At 48.6% G+C, this 17,158-nt stretch overlaps 1 protein-coding gene across 2 annotated transcripts in view; it reads left to right on the top strand.

Annotated features, from left to right (window-relative positions):
• ANKH (ANKH inorganic pyrophosphate transport regulator) overlaps positions 1-17,158 on the top strand; it is a 137,695-nt gene that overhangs the window by 84,525 nt on the left and 36,012 nt on the right. The window contains exons 3-6 of one of the 2 annotated variants that reach the window (XM_019450770.2): positions 4,051-4,169; positions 7,314-7,397; positions 14,115-14,285; positions 16,108-16,242. In XM_019450770.2, coding sequence (XP_019306315.1) covers positions 4,051-4,169; positions 7,314-7,397; positions 14,115-14,285; positions 16,108-16,242 — 509 coding nt within the window. The remainder of the gene's footprint in view (positions 1-4,050; positions 4,170-7,313; positions 7,398-14,114; positions 14,286-16,107; positions 16,243-17,158) is intronic. The other variant, XM_019450772.2, reaches the window with a different exon arrangement.

Below are 17,158 nucleotides of genomic sequence, written 5' to 3'. Positions count from 1 at the left end.
TCCTATGTCCCTGTTCCAGCCCCCACGTAGGTAACCAGCCTCTTCACAGTGGAGTTAGCTGGCATAGTGCCTGATGCATATGTCATTCACCCATATGTGTTGAGGTGACTTAAATACTGGCCATACAAGCACACACTTTGAAATGATTCATTAGAAGCACAGGGGTCAAGTTACCTGCCCTGTGAAAAGCCTAGTAAATAGAGAACCTAGCAACCTAATCAGTACAAGTAAGACTTTTAAGCATGGGAACTTGGGAATTTGAATGAGAATAAGGGTTCTCAAATTTGCCTCTTGGAAATACACATATTGTCCTGTTACTTGATTGGGAGGAGGGCTGTCTCCTCAGTTCCCATGGGAAAATCTAGGTATATAGACTTGTTTGGATTAATATTAATATTTCGTGGCATTTTGCAACAAGTGCTAGTTAAGTCCTGGATGAATAAGCTTGAAGAGCCACTGATTCTCGACAGGGGTCCATCACGCTGGTGGGCCGAGGGCGGGAGAGCTAGGGATCTGAATGACCCTTCTGGTTTCTTCTTGTTTGGGTGGGGTCAGAAGCTGCCTGCCTATAAAAGGGCCAAGGCCAAGTCCTTCTGCTGCAGTCACCCCATGAAATCTGTTTACATCTCTTCAAAAGCCTTGTTGAATTCTTGCTTTTAATGTTCTGCTCTTCATCAGGAGAATGAGCTGTTTCAGAACCATCCAGGTAGGGCAGTTTATAGAAGCTGAGGGGTAGGCCAGCCTGGTAATTATGGACTCTATGCAAAGCACTTGAAACAAATTACCCCCAGCGGACAACTCCAGCCAGGAACAGCTCAGGGACACAGGAGGGAGGGAGGGGGAATTGGGTGAAAAACAGCTGCTGGGATTTTATATTCCCAACTCACAGGGTGGAAACAACAGCCTTTGTAGTTACAATCAGACTCTTCTCTGTGTGGGGGAGGAGGAGGAGGAGAGGTAAGAAGTAGCTGAAGGAGGAGAAGTAAAAAGAAGCCAAAGGGGCCTCCAGCCCCTAGGTCCCAAAGTCCCCTGGAGCCTGGAGGCCGGGAGGAGTCCAGCACCAGCTGCCGGCTGAGAAAAGCAAGGGAGTGGGAGGGGCAGAGAGGCCTGGTCCTGGCAGAGGCAGAAAGCCTGGCAACTGAGCTCACCACCCAGCCGTCCTTCTGTTCACTCTCCATTGTCCTGCATCAAGGCACTATTTTTGATATTTTCGTTGAAGGAGTCTATTAGGGGGGCGCTTGGGTGGCCCAGTCTGTGAAGGGTCCGAGCCCAGCTCAGGTCACGATCTCAGAGTTCATGGGTTCGATCCCCGCATCTGACTCCATGCCGACGGCGCGGAACCTGCTTGGGATCTTCTCCCTCTCTTTGTCCCTCCCTCATTCTCTCTCTCTCAAAAATAAATAAACATTATAAATTACAAAATAAATAAATATCTAATAGATACCTTTAGATCAACGTACAGAAGGTGGAGAAGCTGATTTATATTGATCTCTGCCCCCGGGGCCTCCTCCCAAGTGCTCAAACTCACAGGTCCCAGGGAGGAAAAGAATTCTGGCTCCCGTTTTCCTGGAGGCCGCCCGTGTGACTCTGCTAGGGCCGTCCTAACAATGCAGCACCGATCGGGAGGCCAAGCCACAGAAACGCACGGTCTCCCAGTTCACGAGGCTGCACGATGAAGCCGGCAGTACGGTTGCTCCCTTCTGGGACTCTCTCCTGGCCTCCGTGGTTTGAGGGCAACCTGGGGCTTCCTGCGGCTGCAGGGACATCACCCCCGTCTCCAGCTTCACGTCTGCGTGGCGCTCTCCCTGTGCGCGTCCACCTCTGGGTGCAAATTTCCCCTTTTTAGAAGGGCCCCAGGCATACTGCGTTGGGAGCCCCCCCTGCTCCCGTGTGACCTCATCTTACCAAATTATATCTGCGGTGACCCTGTTGCCAATGAGGTCCCGTTCTGCCGTCCTGGGGAGGAGACTCCACATACGAATTCAAGGGGACACGCAGCTCTGCCCGGCACCCCGCCCCTCTGGATCTCGGCCTTCCCCGGTTTCAGAGTCCAGTCAAGTGCACTCTGGCATTGTCTGTGGGCTCTAACCTTTACCCCAGAATGTCAGCCCCGTGAGCTATTCATAGCTGCCCAGCGCCTGCCGCTGGCAGTGCATTGCTCTGCTCACCCAGCCCAGCTGTCCTCACCCGCCAGGAGGGGACACTCTGCAGGCAGGGGCTGGGTCGCCTCCTGGTAGGTCCCCACACAGTGGTCGATTCCCGACCGAATGAAACAAACATACAAATACACAGCAGGAACAATGAACTCAGAGACAAAACTTCTAAGTTTCGGTGCCCCGAGTAAGCCACTCATTCCCGTGAGCAAGGGACATCTTCATCCTGGCCTTGTGTTTCCGTCTGTCTTGCGGTCCCAGGTCTGAGTGCGAGGCTCGCCTGACTGCCGCCAAGGCAGGCTGGCCGGCTCCCTCCCCGCCCCTCCCCTGAGCCTTCTGGGTCAGACCAAGCCCTCTCTAGCCTGCTGGTTTAATCTGTGTGCCTTCTGACCCCAATTTGGAGAAGATAGCGCCTCCTTCCCTCCTTGTCCCACCTTCCCGAGTCTTTTCTCTTTCTGCCCCTGGACACCTGCCTCTCGGAATGCCCTCTTGCTGCCTCAGTGTCTCTGCTGGCCCCACCATGCTCCACACCTGACGTGTTTGCTCACCTGGCAGCTCACCAGTTGGTTTTCACCTCTGACCCCCCCCCCCCTTGGAGGGTTTCAACCTCTCCTCCTGCGCTGCACCACCCCCCCTCATCCCACCTTGCACTCTGGATGTCTTGACCATCCCACCCCCCTACCCCTTAAAATCACTTACGTGCACCTCTCCCCGCTCTGGGACTCCCATTTGCGCATCTGAACATCCTCGATATCGTCCCAAAGACCTGGCTGACTTCAAAATTCCCATGATTCAAGCCTCATCCTGAAAAAGGATGGAGGGCTATTTGTTAACGATCAGCTTCTTCTTCTTATCAGTTAATATGGTTATAAGTCATCGCCCAAACTTTGAAGGGGGGGAGGGGTCTTACTATTTCACGTAAAATGAGACTCTGTCTGCATTCTATCTCCTTTCTGATTTCACAGCAGCTTCTGTACTTGTCCATATGCATTAATATTCATATTTTTTAATGAAAACAGCAGGAAGACTGTTATTAAAGCACCATGTAAAATACAATGAAAAACACAATTAGTATCTTCCTCTATAGTCTAAACATGTATCAATAAGGTAAACACAGCTTACTAATTTATTTAATCTTTGCTAACAACCCCTGTCAGAATGCCTAGCCAATACATTCAAAAGACCTTTCTCTTTCTTCCTTTATGTCTATTTGGCAGCTGTGAATTCATTCAGCCAGTATTGGCTCGGTGCCCACATGCTCCTCCCAAAGGATGAAACAAAAAGAATGGCAAGCTGTGAAAAGCTAGGTTTACATTTTTTATTGAAGAGGCATATTCACAACTGGGCATTTTCTCTTAGTAAATAAGTACCACTATATAAACACGTAGCCTCCGAGCAGTCCATCATGCATCCGAATATAGGTGAATATAATGCTTACAGAGTATTAAAATAACAGAAACAACCTAAATGTGTACTAATAGGAGACTGAGTAAGTTGATGCTAAGTAAACCTCAAAAAGGAACTCATTGCAACCACCTAAGTATGGAAGCGTATCATGGAAAGCTGTTCATGGTTTACAAAAGAGTATATATATAGTATGATCTCATTTTTATGTGAAAACACACATGCATAGCCCACACACATGCCCACCACACACACCCATAAAAGAACTGGGCAGTTGGAATCCAGAGCCTTAACCGTGACCCCCCCTCTGGGTAGGGGGATGAGATTGTAGACGTTTTTGTTTTGGTTTTTTCCTCGTTGCTCATCTGCATTTTATAATTTTTCTACAGAAAAACAAATCTTCCATTTGACGTTGTTTGGCATCTTCAAGATGAAAAGCTTGCAAAGGTAACTTTTTCTAACATTGCCATGTGTCTTTTTTGGCCCCTTGCAGCTTATAGTGACTTAGGTTACTACATTATCAATAAACTGCACCATGTGGACGAGTCCGTGGGGAACAAAACGAGAAGGGCCTTCCTGTATCTTGCTGCCTTCCCTTTTATGGATGCCATGGTGAGTAATCCATCGTTGGCGCTTTTTAAAAAATAACTATGGTGTACGTAACATACAATTTACCATTTTAGCCGTTCTCACGTCTCCGGTCCGATGGCATGAGGTAACTTCACATTGCCGTGAACCTCCAGAGCTCCTATTGTCTCGTGAAACTGACTCTGTCCCCATTAGACCCTAACTTCCCATCCTCCCGTCCCCTCAGCCCCTAGCACCACTGTCCTACCGTCTGTGTGGATCGGACCATTCCAGGGATTTCATACGAGTGGACTGAGACAGTGTGGCTGTCACCTAACTTCGCATGTCTTCAGGGTTCACCCATGTCACAATGTCCTTTACAAGGACCACGTTTTGTTCATCCATTCATCCATCAGTGGACACCTGGGTCGCTGTTTTGATAGTGCTGTTGTGAACGTGGATGTACAAGTACCTCTTTGAGTTTTCTGCTTTAATCCTTTTGGGTATATAGTCAGAAGTGAAATTGACGGATTATGTAATAATTCTATTTTTAATTTTTGAGGGACCCTCATACTGATTTCCATATCAGCTCTACCATTTTACATCCCCGCCAGCCGTGTAGAACGGTTCCAGTGGACCGTTGACTTTTAACCAGTGCATCCTGTCCATTTGTTTTATTATGAGAATTGTCTGTATTTGTCAGAAGTTCTGGCAGGAGGCCAGAGAGCCTACATGAAAATTTGATTTAACTATAAAGATCTTTTCTGATATATTCAGGATCAAAGGATCAGGACAGCTTTCTGATAAACTTACCATTGGTGTGGCTTAACCACCCAAATCTTTTTAGAATAAGAATCTCTTGAATATATTGGTAGGATTTCATTACTTTAATAGCCAGCTTTATACATTACTAAGGGCAACTCCCTTCCATAGATTAAATCCTTTGTCATGATACTAAAGAGTACTCAGAGAATGCTTTTTTTCTATTCCTCTGTAGTACAGGTATAAAAGAGACTTAGCCAAAAAAAAAAAAAAAAAAAAAAAAGATATATCTGTATATAGATATAGATATCTCCAATAATATTCAATGATGGAAAATAAACCCCTTCTTTGGGCTCCATTTTAAATTACTTTTAGGAGGAGACTTAAAAATATTAATATGGGGGAAAATATGTTAATATGGGGCGCCTGGGTGGCTCAGTGGTTTGAGCGTCCCACTCTTGATTTCGGCTCAGGTCATGATCCCAAGGTCGTGGGGTCAAGCCCCATGCCAGTGTCCGTGCTGAGCACGGAACCTGCTTGGGATTCTCTTTCTTTCTCTCCCTAAAATAATGTGTATGTTAATCTGTACAATTTGTCACCACCCTTCACCCCAAGTTTTATGTAGTATAGACGCATGAGGTGAGTGGGCATCTGCCTGGAGGCGAGGCCACCGCCCCACATCCTTGGCGAGATGACACAAGGCCAGTTGCCCGTGGTCTTTCTTCTCGAGTGTTATCAGAAGTGTCAAACTGCCTGTGGTTAGGTTACTGACGCAGCCTCACTGAATGGCTGCCCGCCTTCCACCGGTTGGCACAGTAACCTTAAATCCTGAACTCACAGTTTCAACACAGAGGCCCTGATGCCCAGTTGGTGTCACATCCGTTTAGGTGCAAGGATCTGGGCATTGGAACACTGGTACCTGGATTTTCTTTTCCTTACTTATTCCCAAATAAGAAATTTAAGACACATTACCCCCGCCCACCCCCCCCCCCAAAAAAAAGAAAGAAAGAAAGAAAAAAGGCACGGGGCGGGATTTCCTAGAACCAGATTCCCCATGGTGTCCACGCAGGCCTAAGGAGGCACCACAGTGCTTGAAGTCAGAGAACTGAATGATGTGACCTCTATCACATCCGAAGTAAAAGCCCAGCTTCCCAGACAGGATCTGTGATGCTGCTCTAATGCCCACCCACCATCTGTATGGGGACTCTGTAAACACGTAGAAGAATTACGGTTATACAGTGACTTCAGGGACTCGGGACTAAAAGCGAATCACAGACTCTTACGTGCCCCGTGTTGCATTTTCCTTCAGGTGTATTTATTTGCCACGAGAGAGTTTCTAAAAGTCAGTATGACACCAGAGCATTGGTGATCAACACCCTTTGCTTCTGTGTTTCGTTTATCAACTGCCCCCAAAGACCCAGCAGTAGGAGGCTGCTAATGAAAGAACAAAATTGTGAGCACTTACAAAGAGCCAGGTGATCTGTCCCCAAGCTCCTCCCCCCACACACCCATACCTGCACCGTGGCCCTGGTATATTGGTTGGAGAGATAACATTTGAAAGCCACAAAGCTTACCATCCAGATGGCTTTGGTCAACAGAGATAGCCCACAAGCCACTATTTGCAAACGTTATCGACAGTTTGCATTTCTTTCCACGTCTGGCACCTCGGGACCTGTGAGCTGAGGGAGGATGAGCTGCTCTGTGGAGCCCCGACACAGACCTAGGGGAATAAATTGTATTTGTCCGATTGTGTTTAGTTCACATGAAATGTGATTTCTATGTCAGTCCGCATCGGCCTTTACAGGTTAGAGGGATCATCTTTCAACAGATCCTGTCTTGAACTCCCGGCCTCCAAACTCACCTTTCCCTGGGCTTTCCGTGGTCTGCTCCCCGCAGAGGACCTTCCTCGTAATTGCCCTCAAAAGCAAGGTGTCAGATCAGATCCTGCCCTGGCTTGAAAAGAAGGAAGAAGAGCCCTCATTAGAGCCCTAATCAGCTGATGAGAGCCCATAATGACTGTAATAACTTAGAACCAACCTGGAGCCCTCATTATAACATGCTTCGTGTAAGGAGAACGCTTCTGCCTTGGCACTCCGACCGCCCCAGAGAGGGAGAGACGGCGTTTCCTCCGTTCCTGGTAGCCACCCAGCTTTCCTGCCAGGCATGTGGACCTAATGAGTACACTGGCCTGCATATAATCTGTCCTAAATAAATACCGTGCAGTCACGGATGCCACTTAAAAAAACCTTGTGTGCACCTAGCCATCAGGCCAAGTTCCAGTCATTTGACCAACTGAAAATTTGTCCTGTGCTCCTAAGGTGTCGGGGGGTACAAAGTCTATTTCAGGAACTCCCAGGAAATCATAACGACCAGAAGTGAGCCAGTGCTGACAGCGTCTCTCACGCCCAATCCTTTTCTTTCCGGCAGGCATGGACCCACGCTGGCATTCTCCTGAAACACAAATACAGTTTCCTGGTGGGATGTGCCTCGATCTCAGACGTCATAGCTCAGGTAAGTGTGGTCCGTGTGCCGCTCAGAGCCTCTCTCTGGCGAGTGACAGAACCCACCCGTGCCTCACTTACATTCATTCACCCTGCCATGCATTCCGACTTTCCTCAGATCACACGTGGACTTCGGCAAAGGTTTGTCAAAGTAGAGAGAAAGCGAAGCCGTTTGCAGTGTCATCATCCTGCTGGCTGGAGGGTGGTAGGAATTTAAAGTCAGCGGCAGAGGTTTGGGCTCGCACGAGAAACAGCCGTCAGGTCCCAGCTAGTACATGTTTGGCGGTCAGAGGGGGGTCACTGTGCACTTGGCCGGACGCACACTTGGCCCTCTGTGCGGCCCAACAGTACATGGTCTGTCCCTCGGTCCCAGAGGGAGCTCTTAGGAATTGCTCTTATGCCACCCAGGGCTGCCATTCACACGTCATTCGCCCACATTTGAAAAGAGCCAGGACGTTGGACCCATGCTGCACGCTTCCTGTTGAATCCAGGCCCCTGGGGTCTGGCACCAACCCTGATTTTCCATTTTCCTTCCCTTCCTCTGCCACCGGGGATACTGCCTGAAACATTTCAGCAGGAAATTAGATCTAATTCCTATAATCTATAAATTAGGCATAGTTCCTGCAATCAGGGGTTTGGGAGAACAAGGTCTTCACAGAGGAGAGGGATGGACTGATTTCTTAAACTCTTTTCCCAATTCCCAGTTCCATTCTGGCAATGTTTCTAGGCATCTCTGCCTGGTTTCTTCCCGTCATACATGCTAGTCTTTTAGCCACCTTTGTGAAATAATCTACTGTCAGACCGTGAGTACCTCCCTAAAGACCAACAATTCCATTTCCAGATTAATTGCGTTTACTCCGTGGATCACTATTAAAAGTAATTTATGTTATTCCTATGAACGCTCTGTGTGTGTGTGTGTGTGTGTGTGTGTGTTTGCGCACACATGTGCACGCCCGAACACTGGCTAACATCATTCCTTGATGTATCTTTGTTAATTTTCTTTGTGAGTTATTGGAGATTTTTGTCCGGAGCTTACTTTTCTTTAACTCGTCCTCGGAGACATGAACTAAACTGCCTTACTCACTCTAATCACTTAATTTGAAATAAAGGGAAGCCTTCTCACGGGCAGCAAGTCGCATCAGCAGCTCCCTGAGTATTTTGAGATGCGTGTTTTCTGAAGGGCAAACAAACAAATAGAAAAGCTGGACTTTGCCTACGATAAATATAGTAGGCATCTAAGGATGGAAGAGAACACTATATCCCTGAAAAATGCTTTGCTGAGCACGCCCACGGCCATTTTCCTTCTCGGTTTGAAACCTAGTCCCGGCCGATGCCTGCTGGGAGGGCTCACAAATGCAGAATAAACGTATCTGGTTAGTAAGATGGGAGCTGGATTCAGATGCCATCTGGCCCCCGGCTATTCCTGGTGAAGTAGTTATTTTAAACCTTGTAGTTTGAACGCCTGAGGGAATAAGTGCAATTTTTGTTCCTAAGTCTTTTATTACCCCGGCCTGCACCCCCAGCTTTATTCTTCTTGCTCCTTGAAAGCATTTAACTACCGGATTTGGCAATGAGTAAATAGATCTTAGGCAAAGTCCTTTGAAATACCACCTTAGCATAGATATATAGCAAGCAGTTACCAATGGTAAAACGAACATAGTTTATAACGTCTTGAATTTCAGTGGCAACTCTCATTTTTAAAAATTTGACTAAGCTAATTGGTGTCTCATCATAGGACAAGAAAGCTCTCGGTGTGGTTCACGCAGGCAATGCTTTTCTGTGCCACTATTACTCTCAATGGTGCTGTTATGTTCTAGTAAATGCCAAAGGGTTTTTGAAAAATACTGCTGTCTCTGTTATATTTCACAATCACCTGGTCAATATTTGCTCAGTATCAAAATGAGAATTCTCCTGGGGTTGTCAGACCTTACTCAGGCCTCCTGTCCTAGCCCTTGCCTTCTGAAGTTGGCTGAGGGCCCCAGGATGGGAGGCCAAGATCCTAGCCCAGTAATGATGCGGCACTACTGTAAATCCCCTTGCCTCCTGCCTTTTCATCTCAGCCTTCTGGCAAGATCCCACTCCTGAACCACCCTGTGATACACCTGTCACCACCTGCGTGCAGGTAGCAAGTGCTCCTGCGCAAAGTTCAAACGGCGGATGGGGCTCCTGGGTGGCTCAGTCGGTTAGGTGTCTGACCTCCGCTCAGGTCTTGATCTCGCCACGCGTGAGTTCGAGCCCCGCGTCGGGCTCTGTGCTGATGGCTCAGAGCCTGGAGCCTGCTTCGGATTCTGTGTCTTCCTCTCTCTCTCCCCCTCCCCCACTGGTGCTCTGTCTCTCAGAAATAAATAAACGTTAAGAAAAGTTAAAACAATAATAATAATAATAATAATAATGAAGAAAGTTCCACAATGGGACCGACTAATCAAACCACGGACCCCTAGTCTCCTCACTCACCTCAGCTGACTCCAGTAACTAACTCAGAGGCTTCCGTACCCTCCTCACTCTCCCTGTAGACGAGCTCTCTCCCCACTTCTCTGAGAAAATTGAAGCAACCAAATTCTTCAACTTCTGGCCACCAAACCTACAAGCCTACCTTCACACTCCGGCATCACTTCCGTCTTCCGCCATTTTCGAAGACCCTTCTCTGTGGTCCAGAACCACTTCTTCCACCTGTGCCTTGGATTCCGTGCTTTCTCAAGAACTTCATTCAGTTTATCAGTGACCCCTTCTGTCTCCCCTGGGTCATTTCTCTTAACGTGTAACATTTGAAGACAAGGACAATTAGAAGATTTTTCTGGCTCTCATGTACCTCTCTAGCTACAATCCTCTGTCTTCATCACTTCACAGCCAGACTTGTTGCAAGAGTGGTTTTCACCCACTGTCTCCATTTTTTTTTTTACTTCTCTTTTATTCTTTTACCGACTCCAGGTGGACTTCCACCCCCGTCAGCCCACCCAGATAGTTCTTGCTAATGACCTTCATGTCACTTAACCCAGTGGACGTTCCCTGTCAACTTCTCAGACATCCCTTCACTCCGTTGACTGCTCCTCCCTGCACAAAACGTTCCTTCCCACTGGTACTCAGCACCACAGTCCTGGTCTGTCTCCTCCTTCTGAAGGCCCACCTCCTCTATTCTGTGAACATGTGGACCTTTCTCAGCATCTTTCTCTCTGTCTCCTCGCTCTGTTCTGTTCTGTTGGAGAAACATCTAATTCATGCCCGCATTCCAGATTGGATACCACATATCTGTAGCCAGACCCTCTCCTCTGAGCTCCAGACAACATATCTAAATGTCCCTGTGGTAACTCCATTCAGCTCCTGCAAAGCCACCCCAAGCTCGAATTCCTGTCCTCTCTATCAGACATTTCAGTTTTACGCAAATCAGTGGCACGCATCATCTGGTCAGAAACCCTGAACCATCCTACGAGCGCCCTGTTCACCATCAAGCCTTTTTGATTTTTTCCTAGATATTTCTTTTATTTTAAAAAAGTTTATTTATCTTGAGAGAGAACACGAGCAGGAGAGGGCAGAGAGAGAGAATCGCAAGCAGGCTCCACACTGTCAGCGAAGAGCCCGACATGGGGCTTGAACCCATAAACTGTGAGATCACGACCTGAGCTGAAATCAAGAGTCAGACACTTAACCAACTGGGCAGGCTCCCCAGTCGTAGATGTTTCTTTTATCCGCCCTCCTCTCCCCATCTCTGCCTCCCCTCCCACCCGGATGTCTCCTCTCTTGCCTCTGCCTCTGCTCTGACCCACCTCCTCCCTTCCCCACTGCCACCCCTGTAATCCGTTCTTTTACCTCATCCCCTGCTTGGAAGCTGCTCCTGATGGGGTCACCTGAGCGGCTCAGTCGGTTAAGCATCTAACTCTCGAATTCGGCTCAGGTCACGGTCACGGGATGGAGCCCCGTGTCAGGCTCCACACTGAGTGAGTAAGGAGCCTGCTTGGGATTCTCTCTCTTCCTCTCCTTCTCCTCTCTCCCTCTCTCTCTCTCTCAAAATAAATAAATAAACATGAAAGAAAAAAAAAACCTAAGAAATTGCTTCCTGGTGTTCTTGAGGTAAAAAACTCAAAATCCTGGTCACGGCCAACAAGGTACCGAAGACCTTTGGCCTTGCTTCCTCTCCAGCCTGGCAGTCTCCTCTTGTCCCCTCGCTTCCTGCACTCCAGCCACGGGTACTCCATTCGGGGCCTCGGTAGGGCAGAGCCCCCTTCCACTGGGGCTTTTCACCTCGGCCCCATCTTCCCCGGGAGGAAATGTTCTGCCTCAGTTCTCCCCACCTACCACCGACGCCTGCCATTCCTGGCTAGTCTCCTGCGGAGACTGTAGGTCTCAGCTCAGACAGCACCCAGGAAGACGCCCTCCCTCACAGCAGCCTGGCTGTCCTAGCACAGCCACTCTTCCTTCCCTGTGTCAGCGGGCGCTCGCCAGCACCACTGCGTGATTAAGGTCCCTGCTTCTCCACTCGACCGTCCGCTCCCCAGGACAGAATTTGGGGCGAATTTATTGATCACTGAATCCCGGCACCCAGTACAAGGCCAGCACAGAACAGGCTCTCACTGGGAAAAATCCTCACCAGTGAGGCCCTAGGTTCCCCCTCAGAAAATAACCCAATATTTTCGGTGGCTATATCAGACTCAGAGTCATAATTCTGGACTTTAATTGCAGAAGGCCCCGTGTTATTTTACTTTATTTCATTTCATTTCATTTTGAGAGAGAGAGAGAGCGCGCGCGCAGGGGAGGGGCTAGAGAGAGAGGGAGAGGGAATCCCAAGTAGGGTCCCAGTTGCCAGTGCACAGCCCAGCGCGGGGCTCAAACTCAAGAACTGTGAGATCATGACCTGAGACGAAATCAAGAGTCGGACGCTTAACCGACTTAGCCACCCAGGCGCCCCTGCCCCGTGTTATTTTCAGTTGGCAAACAGTACAATCCACAGTGATGGTGTCTGCTCTGTGACAGGTGCTGGGCCACATGGCATCGAGCTATTAAACGCACAGGGAGGCTGTGAGAGCCACTGGCCCATTGCTTCCCACCTTCCCTCGGTCCAGGAGCCAGGTCCGGGCATCTTGACTTCTATCACTGGGCTCTGCTGTATCCTCCGAGAGCGTGAGCGCGAGTGCGAACGTGGCCTGACTTGTGTCCATGCACATTGTCGGGGCTGCGGACAGCCTGGCGCGTCCTCGTGGCCAAGCAGTGCCTCTCTCTCCTGCATCCCCGGAGGCTCCCTGGCCCAGTCAGCCTCATGTACTGGGTTTGAGAATGACAGCCAGGCACGAGATTCGTCGATGCCGTCAACAAACCCCCTCTAGCATCTGATGCTTTTACTGCGTTCAGAAGTTTCTCTGTATTACCCTGCTTTTCTGTGTGTGTTGCCTACAGCAGCGGAAGGCACTCATCCCGTTAATCACGCTCAGTCTCCAGCTTCCTTTTTAACTTTCTGTCATCACTGATGTCTTGGCACTGAAGTGATCAGGATAAGCCTCCTCTGGTCAGGATCACTCGATGGCGGTATATTTTGCACGCCTATTGTTCCACAGATATTTGGCCATTAAAGTCGCTCTAGCTCAGGGTGCCTGGCTGTCTCAGGCGGTAGAGCATGTATGTGACTCTTGATCTCAGGGTTGTAAGTTTGAGCCCCACGTTACGTGTAGAGATTGCTTAAAAATAAAATCTTTAAACAAAAAAGAAAAGTCGAGGGGTGCCTGGGTGGCTCAGTCGGTTAAGCGTCCAACTTGGGCTCAGTTTGTGACCTCACGGTTCATGGGTTCGAGCCCTACATCAGGCTCTGTGCTGACAGCTCAGAGCCTAGAACCTGCTTCAGATTCTGTGTCTCCGTCTCTCTATGCCCCTCCCACCTGTCTTTTCTCTCTCTCTCTCTCTCTCTCTCTCTCTCTCTCTCAAAAATAAATAAGCATTAAAAAAAAAAAGTCAATGTAGCTCAGGAATCGTCCCCCTCCCCCATTACTTTATTTTTGCACTCAATATGCTCAGTGCTCTCCTGAATGTATGAATCCCCAGATGGCTCTGGACAGAGACTGGGCTGCTTGTCTGAGTTTTGCAGACAGGAAGGTTAAATACGTTGTTAAATTTGTTGTGGAGACTCTACAGTCAGTAGAGATCAATACTTGATGATTTTTTTCAATCCCTCTTGACTATTTTTTTGACTTATTCCACTTTTGTAAGTTTATATTTTAAATTTTAATTTGGCTTGCCTTATAATAATTAACATTGGTGCCTTTTGCAGCATTTTTAATGAATTGCATCTTGTAAATGTTAAATGTGTATTTTTCTATAAACATCACTGATCACCACTACTCTTTCCTTGTGGACTTAGGGCCTCCCGTGTGGGTTACCTGCGCGTGTCGGGATCCAGGTTCAAGAAGGGCAAACCTCTGCCACATCTTTTGGGAATGTAGGAGCCCAAAGTTTCCAGATATTTTTTTTTAGCAATAACCTTAACGAGATGTGCAGTTACCGTCAAAGAACCTTCGTGGTGAATATGGCAAAATGATCGTGTGCCCTTCCAGTGAACCCCAGGCATCTGACCCTGAACTCTGAGAGTGGCCTTGAGCCTCAGCCCAAGTTTCCGTTCTCCTCCTCAACGTCGGGATTTTCACTCAGAGATGTGTCTCATCGGGGTGCAAGAGGTTGTTGGACTGTGCTGCTGTCGACGGGCTCCATCTTCTCCCCTCTGACTTGCTCTCGTTTTCCTATCTCTCAGGTCGTTTTTGTAGCCATTTTGCTTCACAGTCACCTGGAATGCAGGGAGCCTCTGCTCATCCCCATCCTTTCCTTGTACATGGGCGCCCTTGTGCGCTGCACCACCCTGTGCCTGGGCTACTACAAGAACATCCACGACATCATCCCCGACAGGAGCGGACCGGAGCTGGGGGTACGTCCTTAGAACTCGCCGACACCCCGTCTGTGCCTCCGAGGGCGGCCGAGTGCTGCCCCAGCCCTTTGCGAATTGGGGGTATCCGTAGAAGAAGCACATGCTCCAAGCCGTCGAGTGCTAGGTCGTGGCCACAGGGGAGACGGTTGGAGAATGAAGGGCCCCTGGAGATAGAAGAGGTCTTAGAGGTCGCTGTTCAGCCTCCTTAGTTGCATATCAGGGAGACTGAGGCACAGTGAGTCAGGTCAGGGTGAGTAGGTATAGCAGGTTCGGTTTTTCTTACCCTCTATCGTCAAAAGTCAGTCATTCATCAAAATGGAGCTCCAGTGGGGCCATCCAATAGCGCACGGTACTTGTATATTAATCAACAAGTGTTTTAGGACCCGCAGTACCTTTAAACTCATATTTGGGGTCTTCTTAATTTCACAGCAGGGCCCCAGGCTTTGTTTATACTTTCTGTACGAGCCAAACACAGTTGTGCATTCACGTACCTTCTGTGGAGCGAGCAGAGCCTATAGGTACCGTGGAGGGGCCCAGAAACATTTTAAACAGGGTCTCTATCCTCAAGCCACTGTAGCATACCTCGTCTGGTAGCTAAGACCAACACAGAAGCGACACCCAGACGTGGATCCAGGAGAGCACATAGACCTGCAGACGGGACACAAGGGCCACGGAAGCTGAGAGAAAGGAGATAGCGATAAGGTCTGAGACGCTCCTGGATGGAGACAGAGCTTGGCCTGCACCTCCGAAGTTGAGTCGGATAGAAGCAGGGTATGATCTTACACCCGTGGCCCAAGCACTTTTTTATCATCAGTGTCAACAGTATCTGATTTATGTATATGCTCATCTGTTCTACCTTCGTTATCAGGTGTCACTGGGCTGTGCTTCCATCTAGCTGTAAGGTAGATATGCTTGGTTCCCTAAGGGCCCGGAATAAGTCCCTGATCCCGCCTTTGACCACAGGTTACCCCTGTCATGTCAGAACAATAATTACATTGACCACTTCCCTCCATCCGAGAGGGCAGGCCGTCAATAAAACCTGATCTCGTTGTTTCCGTGCCTAGGACAACCACATCAAATTGGTCTTGATGGTAACAATCCATCTCGTAACATTGAGCCACCAGCAAAGGGAAACCAAAGCGGCTGACCTGGTTCCATGATGTAACCCTTCACCTCTGAAGAATCAAAATCATAAAATCACAAAAGCCAGGCTTTAAAGACTGCACACATCTTTACTTTGTAGAATTCTTAACAAACCACATTTTCTTGACCGTGTTCTTATCTTTACGCTTCTGCACATTTACATGACTTCTGTGAGAGCTTTGAGAATAAGAATCTTTGTCGTTGATTTGTACGGTGCCCAAATAATTAGGCGCATTCGCGACCTGACGGGTTACAAAATAAATTACAGTAATTTTTTTACTTCTGAGAGTTACCTCTTACAGACGTGGCTTCTAGCCAGTCCATTTGATGACTTAAACAAAAACTAATTTCCAGCCTGCTTCTCAGGCCATGGAATCGGGGTCTGCCTGAGTTTAGAGCTTCCCTCTTTGGGAAACGGTGATGTGGATCCATCATACTTAAATGTGTGTTTTGATTTCACAGCAGCTTGCCAGCCGTCTGAGTTAATTTCGAGTAAGACTGTACGTTTTGTTTTCATTCAGATTGGCTTGGCTACAGAGGCTTTCCTTATGCCATTTTTTTTTTAAGTACAATGAATTGACACGTGATTGACATCAGAAGGAAAAGCTTTGGCTCTGAAGTGTTTCTCCTGTTCTGCTTCTAGAGCCTAGTGACCCTTTCTCTCCATTTCTTGACACAGGGGGATGCAACGATAAGGAAGATGCTAAGCTTCTGGTGGCCCCTGGCTCTCATCTTGGCTACACAGAGAATCAGTAGACCGATCGTCAACCTCTTTGTTTCCCGGGACCTTGGTGGAAGTTCTGCAGCGACAGAGGTAGGGCACTTTCTGGGGATGGGGGGCCAGGGCGGGGAGGGGGAGGCTTGTAGTCACCTCATGAAGAGTGGGGGCGGGAAGGTGGATGCAAGCTTGTTTCTGATCCCTCTTGAGAGCTTCAGTAATCCTGTGGTATTAAATTATGTGACACATTCACACTCAGAAGCCATGAGGGTCTTACAATCATATCATTCCTTCCTTATTTATGAGTATGGAAGGAGACAGCTCCTTCATCGTTCTCATTGGCCATTTGAGAAAACAGAGGCGAGGACACAAAACTAGCAAGAAGCTGGGCTGGCCTCAGAATCCAGATTTTCCGCCTCCCGCCCAATGGCCTTTCCGTTTTTCCGTGGAGTCGGCATGATGCTGCTTCACTGTGGTTGCCGAAGACCAGAGACTATGCCGGGCACGGCAACGAAAACGCCCAGACTGTGAGGGCCGGTGCCTCCATCGTGACCCCGGCGTCTCTCGCCTGTTCATGCTCTGCCTTCCTACACATATGGCCCAGCGGTCACGGCCCTGCGTGCTCTGTGGCAGTCTGCCCTCCTCCGAATGAAGACCTCCCTCATCTACTCACTCACAACTCAAGAAATTTATCTGGAAACTGGCAGCTGCTCCAAAAAAAAAAAAAAAAAAAAAAGAGTTGAATCATTTTTTCCATCTCTCAAGGATGGGATGACCAAATAGAGCTACTTCGTTCCTTCCCTCCTCTGCTGCCTTCTGGAGAATCGATTCCGTCTCCGGAAGCACTGGTCCTTCAGGAGAGCTGGTGGCTGCCCGTGAGGGCCTTCTGGTTTTGCTCGTTGCCCTTGAATGTGTTCTCGGCATGTCTCCAGCCCGGGGTCTCGTGCCAGTTTCCATGTCCTGGGAAGCAGCTCGTGTTGGCTTAGGAAGGGAAGCACATAAATCCCAAGCA

The sequence above is a fragment of the Panthera pardus genome, unplaced genomic scaffold, assembly GCF_024362965.1.
Source record: "Panthera pardus isolate Hobbes unplaced genomic scaffold, ASM2436296v1 HiC_scaffold_2, whole genome shotgun sequence".
Classification (NCBI taxonomy): Eukaryota; Metazoa; Chordata; class Mammalia; order Carnivora; family Felidae; genus Panthera; species Panthera pardus.
This window is presented reverse-complemented; position numbering and strand designations above follow the sequence as displayed.